The sequence below is a fragment of the Malania oleifera genome, chromosome 7 (assembly GCF_029873635.1).
Source record: "Malania oleifera isolate guangnan ecotype guangnan chromosome 7, ASM2987363v1, whole genome shotgun sequence".
Lineage (NCBI taxonomy): Eukaryota > Viridiplantae > Streptophyta > Magnoliopsida > Santalales > Ximeniaceae > Malania > Malania oleifera.
This window is the reverse complement of record NC_080423.1, coordinates 1,769,433-1,781,547: the sequence shown is the minus strand read 5'-3', so window position 1 is coordinate 1,781,547 and position 12,115 is coordinate 1,769,433. Positions and strand designations below refer to the sequence as shown.

At 38.7% G+C, this 12,115-nt stretch overlaps 1 protein-coding gene across 2 annotated transcripts in view; it reads left to right on the top strand.

Annotated features, from left to right (window-relative positions):
• Positions 1–12,115, top strand: part of LOC131159997 (DNA-directed RNA polymerase III subunit 2) — a 130,364-nt gene that overhangs the window by 112,770 nt on the left and 5,479 nt on the right. For both annotated transcript variants that reach the window (XM_058115266.1, XM_058115267.1), the window contains one exon: positions 1,028–1,156. In XM_058115266.1, the coding sequence (XP_057971249.1) occupies positions 1,028–1,156 (129 nt within the window). The remainder of the gene's footprint in view (positions 1–1,027; positions 1,157–12,115) is intronic.

Below are 12,115 nucleotides of genomic sequence, written 5' to 3'. Positions count from 1 at the left end.
TGCTTTTGTTAAACGAGCTATCTCATCTGAAGCTTAAAAAGTGGTTTTTCCTTGGGTCTTCTTCAATTTTTCCCTAGAGAATCCTTCATTTTAATATTTCTTGAACTTTGTTGTTTGAAGTAATGGCTAAAGCCTTTGTATTCCACCATGTTGTTTGATCTTTTGATCTTTTCCATTAAAATATCTATTAACTTCGCTGAAAAATGAATAAGTAAATATGAACTCAATGGCTGCCATTGGTCTTAATCTAATTGGTTCAAGTGACCACTCAACTAGCTATGATTATGCTCAGTCTCTGTTACTTGGGATTGGCAATTTAGATGGGGACCTTATGGAAGATGAGTTTTTGTCGGAGATCACATACAACCATAATATCCATTGTATGTGAATGCATGTCCTGTTAGCTTCTGCAAATGATGCATAAGTACTGTCTCACCATCAATGATATATATTTCCTTCCTGTAAAGTAAAAAGCGATTAGAGGAAAAGAGAGCAAACTAAGACAACTATCCTCGAGATGCTTTCAAAGAGCACAAATATAATCAAGTTTCTAACAATTGTGAGGGGATTGAAAGACTAAAAAGAAACATGAGTTTGAGATGGATCTAGGCGGAGAGTTAAAACTTTTTGGTTTTTTTCCATTTTTGGCCCAAATCATCGCATTGGCAGTATTAACTCACTTTTTTGTTTTTGCTAGAAAGTTACTGTTTCAATCAAGAAAGTAAAGGTTTTTGAGAAAATCTTAACAAAAAAAATGTCGAATTGCTGGTTATTAATGTTACTACTTTGTGGTTAAAACTAAGGAAATCTATGATTCAAGTTCAGCCTGGACACTTGAGGAAACTGCTTTAGTTATGGCACAATTGATGCAACTAAATTGTTTTGTTTTTTTTTTTTTTTTTTTTTTCTAGTTTTGCGAAACACAACACAGATTTAAGACTTACCAAAACCAAGTGCTTGTTATTTGATCAGAAAATTTTGGTACTCATTCTCGTGATATAGTTTAAAACATTCAATTCCTGTGCAGGTTTGCAGAGAGTGTGGTTTGTTAGGATACTATAACCATAAGCTGAAAACTGGCATTTGTTCCTTGTGCAAGAATGGAAATAATATTTCTACCATGAAACTACCATATGCATGCAAGCTTCTACTCCAGGTAAATTTGAGCATTTAATTCACTTTCTTATTCACTCCTCTATTTATGGACATAAGTGTGCCTTCTACTTCCTAGTTTGCATTGCCCCACATCAAGTATTAAATCATAATTAAGAAGAGATGTTTTTGATTAATTTTGTTTGTACTTAGTTTATTACGTGCCAGGTCAAGGCTTGCTTGAGTTAATTTTACATTATTCCTTAATTTTAAAAACTGGTAGCTATAAGTTGCATACATAGATGCACATTATAAAATCCATCTAAATTGCAGAATCAGATTCATTTTGATGTTAGACTGGGAAAGGAGATATGATTATTGGTAGAGAGGAGAGAGACAAATAAAAAAAAAGAGTAGAATAAAGTGAAGGAAAGATGCCATAGGTGGCAAGAGAATGTGTGAGGAGAGGAAAATCATTGTTGACTGAATGAGTTCAATAATGCATCCAAAGGTGCCTAACCATTACATATGCCTTACTTAAGGATAAGCCAAATATTGCTGAAATCAAAACCAAAACCTTAAAAACGTTGAACGTCTTGAGTTTAGAACCCTGGCAATATAAAATCAAAATATAGATATATTTTTAAAAATATATTAATTTAAAGTATATACTAGTTTTTTTTTACAATTTTTTTAAAAAAAAGTAGAATTGTAAAACCACAGTAAACAGTATTCAAACCTTCTTGTTTCCTCTAGCTAACAAAACTGAAGCACTGCACAGTGGCATCCTTTCTTCACTGTGTTGGAGGGGCATTGTTCAACCTGCTTCCTTCACAATTTCATTAATTTCCTTGCTTTTATTACCGGGTCAGCTCCGCTGATCCATCAGTGTTTATGCTGGGTTGCAAGGAGTTGGCCTAGTTGAACATGAATTAGTTTAATTCCAGTTTTAACCTGGACCTGAACCAGCCAAGTGACCAGGTCCAGCCAAACCTGGACGGCCAGTCTCCGAGTTTTGAAACCATGTAGAAAACCCTAATTGATCTTGTTAAGGCATTAGGTAAACATAAGACCTAATCACATCAATGACCATAATACTCCTACTAATTCTCACTAATTAACATAACACTAGCACCTATTAATGATACTAATGCCCAAAATATCCATTAACACTCCCGCTCAAACTAAAGCATAGATATTATATTCTCCTAGTTTGTTACAAATGAAATCAACAAGAGCACCCCCCAAAGTTTTCGTGAACAAGCTAGCCAGCTGCGAATCAAACTTCAATAATTTATTGTAATGAGCTTCTGCAAAAGTTTCTCTCGAAACAAAGTAGCAATCAACTTCAATGTGCTCAGGCCCAACATGATTATCATCATTGGCAATTACAATATCATCCACATACATAATAAGTAGAATTCTATTGGAAGGAGTATGGTAATAAAACACAAAGTGATCTATTACACACCATCAAAGGAAAAACTCAAGTACTACAACATTGAATCAACCAAACCGTAAGCTGCTTTCTTGAGCCAGCTTGACTCCACCTAAAGATCATGTTATAGGAAGGCATTCTTCACATCCAAATGATGCAGAGGCCAGTGACAGGTGGTGAATAAGGAGATGAACAAACGTACAAAGGCAAGTTTGGCAACAGGGGAGAATGTGTCTAAATAATCCAAACCATACCCCTAAGTATATTTGTAACAAAATTTAACTTTAGACAAGCATAGAACAATTAGGGTTGACTTTTCTAGTATATACCCAGTGACAATCGACCACAAATTTATCAGGAGGAAGAGACACCAATTCCCAACTATCATATTCTTATGATGCACACTTCTCTTTAACCATCGCATTCTCCCATCCAAAGTGGCTAACAACACAATAAAATGAGGGTAACAAGAATTCGTAGCAAACAAAGTTGGCGATGCGATGTTGTGTACATGTGCGCTTACTTTTCTGGATGGCAATGAGAGGACCAACATTGTGGGAAGTGAGATCATTAGAGAAGGAAACAAAAGGCATAGTAATAGAAGTTGGAGGGAACTCTCTTCCCTTAAGCCATTTTCATGAATAAACCGGAAAATTAGGACAATCAAGGCAACAAGGACTGAAATTTCGTAGAACACAAGTGCATGAATAGGCAAAGACAACAAACTAGACTATGGAAGATGAGGCAAAGGAACATTAAGATCAAAAGCACTCAAAGGTTGAGAATAGTATGGTTAGATTCAAAGAAGGTAGCATTGGCAGGGACAAAAAAGTGATGCAGAGTAGGATTATAACAACGTTAGCCCATTTGAGTACACAAGTAACCCAAATGGTGGACACATTTTATAGCACGAGGATCCATGAGTAAGCCAAAAAGACACATTTTATAGCACGGAGTTTAGCTTATACCCGCCAACAGTCAACTAATGAACAAAGGAGACACACCCAAACACACAAGGAGGTAAAGAGAACGAAGGAGCATTCGGGAGGAGAACAACGTGGGGTTACCAACAAAGAATAGAGAATGGCATCTTGTTGGTAAGACAGTAGGGAGTGGGTACAACATCACCCCTAAACACTTGGAACATGCATTTGATAAAATAAGGTATGAGTGACTTCAAGGATTTGTCTATTTTTGCTTTCTACAAACCCATTTTGTTGTGGAGTGTGGGAATAGGATGACTGATGAAAAAAATACCAAACTGAGTTATATAAGTAATGAATTGAGTACGAATGCATTCTTTAGCATTATCACCCCCCGAAGTGTCAATTTTGGTCTAAATGTCAATTGTATATTCAATTGTGTATTCTTTACATACTTGGGTCCCTATTTAGCACGTACATATAGAATAAAATATGGAAAAACAGAAGAGGACACAACTTGCAGTTGAGATGTGTCGTTTAGCTTTGGTGGGGGGTCTTAATTTATAGCTTTTGGCTTGTGGCAAGATCTCATGGTAGGTGGCCATCATTCACCAACTGTGGCCGTCATTTACACTGCTGCCCGTCATTCACCAACTGTGGCCGTCATTCACGCTATAGGGATTTCTACAAAGCTATTTACATCCTAAATTATCTCTGTTAACATCCCCCCTCAAATTGATGCTGGTAGATCAAGAAGCATCAATTTGTTGACGAAGAACTGATGTCGATGCTGAGATAGAGCTTTAGTGAATATGTCTACAGTTTGATGTTCGGTGGAAATGTGAGGAAGAGTAATCACTCGTTTGTCAAAGGATTCACGTATGGAGTGGAAACCGACTTCGATATGTTTCATACGCTCATGGAAAATAGGATTAGCGGCTATCTAAATAGCTATGGTATTATCAGCATGAAGAAGAGTGGGATGAAGTTGAGAAGACCCAAGTTCACCCAATAACCCACGAAGCCATGTGATCTCAGAGCATGCAGAAGATATAGCACGATACTCTGATTTAGTGGAGGACTTGGAAACTCTATCTTGCTTCTTACTCTTCTAGGAAATGAGTGCATTACCTAAGAACATGCACTAGCAAGTAATAGAGCGATGAGTATCCACACATCCGGCTCAATCAGCATCACTATACCCCGCCAACTGTAAGGAAGATTCCTTGGGAAATAACAACCCGCATGTAGAGGTGCCCTTCAGATATCGGATAATGTGGTGGACAGCGGCTAAATGAAGATGTCAAGGAGCCTGCATAAATTAACTGACTTGCTGCACGACAAAAGAAATATCATGATGAGTAATGGTTAAGTAGTTCAAACTCCCAACAAGCTGCCGATACAAGGATGGATCTGATAGAAGCTCGCTTGCCTCTTGACGAAGCTTAAGATTTACCTCCAAGGGAGTAAGAATAGAGTTACCTGATTGGAGACCAGCCAATGAAATCACTTCCAGTGTGTATTTGTGCCAATGTAACAACATACTAGTTGGAGTAAGTTGCACCTCAAGGCCAAGAAAGTACTGTAGGGGACCAAGATCTTTCATGTGGAAAGAGGCCTTGAGATGCTATTGTAATTGCTAAATTAACGCAATATCAGAGCTAGTAATTATAATGTCATCGACATATATTAGAAGCAATACAATTCCTCCAAAAGTTTTGCGAAGAAAAAGGGAGGAATAAAACTGACTCTGAGTAAACTGAAAATCAAGCAGAGTAAAGCCAAATTTTATCAAACCATGCACGCGGAGCTTGTTTCAGTCCATACAATGATTGGCATAGCCGACAAACCTCTGAGGAAAGTGTAGCAAATATGCTGGGAGGTGGAGACATATAGATTTCTTCCTTTAAATCCCCATGTAGAAAAGCATTCTTCACATCCATCTGTCGGAGAGACCACCCTTGCGACACAACAAGTGCTAAGATAGTCCGCACAGTAGTCATTTTGGCAACATGTGCAAAGGTCTCTTCATAATCAATACCATACTCCTGCCGATTCCCAAGAGCCACGAGACGGGCCTTATATCTGTCCAGTGACCCATCAGACCGAAACTTGACTGAGTACACCCGTTTACAACCAGAGGGACCAGTCACAAGGTCCCAAGTGTGATTATCTTGAAGAGCTTGGATTTCTTCTTGCATGGCTTGTTGCCAACATGCTTGAGTGGTTGCCTGGGCATATGAGTGAGGCACAAAAATAGTGTCGAGAGTTGTAGTAAGCGAGGTATAAGGAAAACCATACCTATCTGGTAGGTGTGTAGCCTGAGTGGAGCATCGAGCAACCATAGGACCTGATCACAGAGCAGTGTCTCGTTGAAGAAGGAGGAGAACGTCGATGATATACCACACCTAGTTTAAATCGCTCAATAGGAGAAGACACATCATCAAAAGCAGGAAGAAAAGTAAAAGGAGTATCAGAAATAACCTGAGACCGAAAGAAGATTTGATTTTCAAAGAAAATCACACTTCGGGAGATCCGAAATTTATTTGCATGAGCATCATAACAAAAAAATCCTTTCTAAGTAGGACTATATCCCATAAAGGCACACATGGCAGACTAGGCAGCAAGCTTGTGACGCTCCACAGGTGGAAGGTGAATAAAACAAACACACCCAAAAGTATGAAGTGTTTGATACTTCGGAGATATGCCAAATAATTGAAAATAGGGAGAATCATAATTTAGAGTGACAATAGGCAAACGATTGATCAAATAGACAGTAGTAGATAAAGCTTCTACCCAGAACTTAGGAGGTACAGAAGAATCAATCAACAATGTACAGACAACATCTAAAAGCTGACGATTCTTACACTCGGCTGCGCCATTTTGTTGAGGGGTGGAAGGACACGAACGCTGAGAGAGAATACCCTTCTGTTGGAGAAAAGATCGAAAAGGATTAGACATGTATTCGCCCCTAGAATTTGAGTGTAAGATCTTAATACAGGTAGAAAATTGGGTTTCTACATAGGCAACAAAAGTTTGGAAGGTTGAGAACACATCAGCTTTAGAACGAAGAAAATAGACCAATGTGAAACGACTGTAATCATCAATAAATGTCACAAAATTTTTGTATTGAGCATGAGAAATAATAGAACTCATACCCCAAACATCATAATGCACAATCTCAAAGCAATTAGAAGTACAACTACCATGTGTAGGGAAGGGTAAAGTTTTACTTTTACCAAGACGACAAGTAGCACAGTCATAAGATACAGGAGAAGAAGAAAAGGAATCTTTATTGCCCAAGAAACCATGTTTCATAAGATGAGCCAAGACAACAGAATTAGGATGACCCAATTTCTTATGCCAAACTTCATTATTATTGGCAGTAGCCGTACAAGCAAAAGAAACATCATTAGGAACAGAAATCTGTAAAGGAAATAAACGTCCCACTTTAGGCCCCTTCGCGAGCACCGTCCTCCTACACAGGACAACCATCACGAGAAAAATGAACATCATAGTTATTATCTACCATTTGATGAACAAAAGGCAAATTGGTAGACAATCCAGGTGAGACAAAAACATCGCGAAATGAAGAGCCCAAATTACCAACAGCAGTAATTTGAAGAATACTGCCATTAGCAATCTGAATATTTTGCGTGCCTTGATACTTACGAACATCATGGAAGCCCGTCATATTACCAGTCATATGATTAGAAGCGCCCAAATCAACAATCCAAGAAGTTGACTTAGTTGCCGTACCATGTAGGCCTAAGGCTGTAAAAGCAAGCACAATCATTTGTTGGACCATTGCTGGTGTGAGAACAAACGAATTAGAGCTTATAGTGGGTGGCGCAGAAGAAGAAGAGGACTGAACAACAGCCTGAAAAGCTTGGGATTGGCGATGTTGAGGCCGCACTCAATAGTCTTTGATGAAATGGCCTACTTTCTTGCACTAGTTACAAACTTTCTTCAGACAATTACGAGCAATATGACCAAACTCATTGCAACTGTAACACTGCAACTTGTTCCTCCCTCTCCCTCGTGCTGCATATGTGACATTCACAGCCTCAGAAAATACCTTCTTAGAAGTCATACCCATCTGAGTGGATAACCGTTGTTCTTCACGCAACAAATCTCCCAAACAAATATCCAAAGAAGGAACTGGATTATGGTTCAATAAATTGGCGCGAACGGGCTCAAATTCAGGTCGAAGTGTCATCAAAAACTAATCGCGTTGACTCTCAGCATAAAGCACTTGAAGAGCAACGAGTGCTGCAGGGGGAACCTTGGCATGAGCAATAGCAGAATATTCGCTCCAAAGATTAATAAAACCAGAACAAAATTGTTCAATACGTAAATTATCTTGACTGTAATTACTAATTTCCAACTCCAATTGGAAGTTCCGAGCACTGTGATCTTGTTGGTAAATACGATGGAGATAATCCCACATAGCCCGAGCCGTAGTAAAACAGCGAAGATTGGTCACAAGATGAGATTCAATTGTCCCCAACAGCCAAGAGATTACCTTAGCATCCTTGACCTCCCATTGTGCAAATTCCTTTTCATCAACGGGAACTTGAGCAAAACTATCAATATGATTTGATAATTCGTTCTCTTTTAAGAACATTTAAAATTGGAATTCCCATGTAGGGAAATTATTTCCATTAATCTAACAATAGTCTTTTCAATAGACATGATGAAAGGCACAAAGAAAAAATAAGCCCAAGCAGTCAACCAAATAAACAGCAAGCCTGCCCCTGTGTAAGAAAAATGACACAGCAGAGGAAGAAACACAGCAGCTTCGTCGATTACGCCAAGAGGAGTCGAAGCTACTGACCACCACAAAAACTGCTGACAGCCACAAAGATGCCCTACCACCACAAAAAAAAGAAAAACACCGAGATGAGTAGCCTGCAATCAAGAACAGCATGTGCAACTAAAAAATGAAAAACTCCGGCAGCCCCCAACAAGACTCAATATAACCACCAACGTGGACACCACAGAGAAGACCGATTCCCATGAAAAGCAAGACGGAACTTGCTGAAACTGAGAACAACAAACTCAGAAGAGGGGCTTTGATACCATGTCAATTTTGGTCTAAATGAATCAATTGTATATTCAATTGTGTATTCTTTACATACTTGGGTCCCTATTTAACATGTACACACAGAATAAAATATGGAAAAACAGAAGAGGACACAATTTGCAGTTGGGATGTGTCGTTAGGCTTTAGTGGGGGGTCTCAGTTTATAGCTTCTGGCTTGTGGCAAGATCTCATGGTAGGTGGTGGTGGCTCACCCACCATGGTAGGTGGTCGTCATTCACCAACCGCGGCCTTCATTCACACTGCTGGCCGTCATTCACCAACTGTGGCCATCGTTCACACTGTAGGGATTTCTACAAAGCTATTTGCATCCTAAATTATCTCTGTTAACACGAAGTGCCCAAATAGGTAAACCAAATTGAGTCTTTATTTCAAAACAAAAGGCAAAAGAGATATGAGATAATTCAAAATGATCTTTTATTGAATGAGCCAAGTCATCCTTGAATACTCATCAACAAAGTTACGAATTATCTGAAACCACACTTGGATACAATGTGAATGGTACCCAAATATCATAATGGATTAACGAAAAAAGAGCTTCTATTTGTTTATTGACTTGCAAAGTAAAAGGAACATGATGATGCTTTCCCAACTGACAAGACACTCAATACTAGACATAGAAAAAGTGGGAACCAATTGTTTTAACTTTTTCCGATGAATGATGACCTAGGCGCCAATGGATTTGGAGAGGTCTAGTAGTAGCATTGCAAACGATAGAAGGGTATAGCAGCTCCCAATTGATCAGTCCACTTGCTTCACATCCTTTACCAATCTTCCTTGTTTTCAAATCCTAAATATCGTAGTAAAAATCAAGGAAGAATACTATTGAACAATTCATGGTTTTGGTAATCTTGGTAGCTAACATAAGTTCAAAATGGAAATTGGTATATACAAAGTCAAAGGAAGAGAAGCAGAGGAAGTGGGAATCACAATCCCTACTCCCTTAATGGCAGTGATGGACCCATCAGCAAGGGTAACAATGAGGTAAGTATTCAGAATACTTGAATAGAGAAGAAATTGGGTATAGCTATTATATGATGAATGGTAGCTGAATCTATAGTATAAGAGGCAAGCATTACTAGATGACAAGCAAGCTGTAAGGTTACTTGTTTGTGCAAAAGATGCAATGGGAAGGGAATCTTGTTGGGATGCTTGATACTACTAGAATTTGGAATACTTCTGTTAGTGGTTATTTAGTCATTTAGCATTAGTATTATTATTATGGGTTATAGTTATGTTAATAAGTGTGGGTTTGTAAGGGTATTATGGTCATTGGTATTGTACTTGACATATATTATAAATAGAGGGAGAAACCTATCATTGATGTTAGGTCTTCCATTCCACCCAATTATTCAACATGGTATCAAAACAAGATCCAACCTAAACCCTAATTGCATGACTGCCACTAAATCGAACTAAACATCATAATGCCATGCAACCTGCTGCCATAGAAGGGTCATCAGCATCACCAAATTCCAGGAGCAGCTTCAGCAGTTGCCTGAAAAATACTGCAGTTGCCAAAAAAATCCTGGATGCTGCTGTCCTCTTCAACACCTCAAGAAATACCTCATATTTTGCAAAACTAACCACATAGCACGCCACAGAACCTGTCGATCTCCCAGCCCTCAAAACTTCACAGCCAAAGTATCCACTGCACCCCCCCCATGCGTCGGCCAAACTCCAGCTTTGCTAACCCCGCGCGCCGGCACGTGAGACTTTTTTGAGCATCCATTTTGCTCTGATTTCCTCCCAAATGTCTTGAACCCTTCCTCACACCATAATACCAAGTTGTTTGTCATCATTTTTGTCCAAAGGTATCACCTTTTGTAGTTGTTCATGAGTGGCGTTAATGCCTGCTAATGCCTGAAGCCATTGGTCAATAATTATTGCTTGCTAATGCCTGAAGCCGTTGGTCAATAATTATAGAGTTCATTCAGGCCTGAAACAGTGATATTACTGTGTTCTTAATTTGTTTTTTTTTTTTTTATATTTCCTGTTCATTGTATGCTTGTGGTTTGCTCTGTTTGTCGAACGTTGTGTGTTGGGATGGTGTCCATGAATTCCAGGAGGATCTTGTTTTCTGTGTACTTCAGATGTTCTACTGTATAGAGGCTGTTTGGTACTGTTAGAGCTGCATGTTGGTTTCTTGGGGATGTGTTTAAGTCTCTTGGAGCAGGGGCAGCATTTATATATTGATTTTGTAGAGTTATGGCAGTGTTATCTCCAGTTGTTCAAGTATCTTGTAGCAGTGGCAGCATTTATACATTGATTTTATAGGGTTATGGCATGCTATGTCTAGATGTTGGTGACTCGTTCGTGATTGAATCAACGGTTGACTCATTTGTGTTTGGTTCGGTTGGTCTGAAAATTTACTTGTGGTTGTTTTGGTTGCTCCATAAGTTCACTTTTGCAATCCCAAGAGCATTTTGTTCGTTGTGTATTTCTATTTAGCTGCTGTATCAAGGTTGTGTGTGTTGGGATCGTGTCCTCAAATCCCAAAAGTGTGTCTCCATTGTCAGGCATTTGTTCAAGTGAACAACATAGTATCACCATCTTGGAGGAAGAGTATTTTCAAGGTTCCTACAGTATCAAACATTCCAACGAGCATCTCATCACATTGCATCTTTTGCTTAGAAGGTAATCCTATAGTTTGTTTGTTATCTAGTATCTCTCCCACTAGTCCTTGGATTATCGACTCTGCTACTACTGACATGTAACATGTGTATCCAACTTCTTTTTTTCCCGCCAATATCCTAAAAATATACCTCACCCTTGTTGATGGGTCCAAAACTGCAATTAAAGGGATAGGAAGAGTAAATCCTACTCTCTCAATTTCTCTTTCTTTTGTTTTATACATTCCTAAGTCCCCTTAAAATCTCATGTCATTTAGTAAGCTTATAAAGGCACTAAATTGTTTTGCAACCTTCTTTCCTAATTTTTTGATTAGTCTAGATTTGAAAACAAGGAAGACAATTGGTATAGGAAGTTAGGCTAGTGGACTCTGCCACTTTGAGTCACTCTCTTCGCCCATTGCCTGCACAGCCACTGCTACACCACTTCAAATCCACTGTTGCCTTGGTTGTCCGTTGTTGGACAAATTAAAACAATTAGTTCCTACCTTGAGTTCTGTGTCTAGTCTTGAGTGCGAGTTTTTTCAATTGGCAAAACATCGTCATGTTCCCTTTGCTTCTCAAGTCAACAAACAGGAAAATAGTCCTTTCATGCTTGTCCACTTTGATGTTTGGGGTCCTAGTTGCGTCAAGTCGAAATTGGGGTTTTGCTGCTTTGTTACATTTGTCGATGACTACTTCAGCAAAACTTGGTTGTATTTAATGAAAGGTCATTCTGAGTTGTTTAATATCTTTTGTGCCTTCTATTTTCAAATAAAGATTCAATTTGATATACCAGTCAATATACTTAGTGGTGCTAATGCTAAGGAATACTTTAGTACCTATATGACTAATTCTAGTATGATTTGTCAGCCTTCTTGTGCCTACACTCCACAACAAAATGAAGTTGTAGAATGAAAAAATAAAAAAAAAGACATATTTCTTGAAG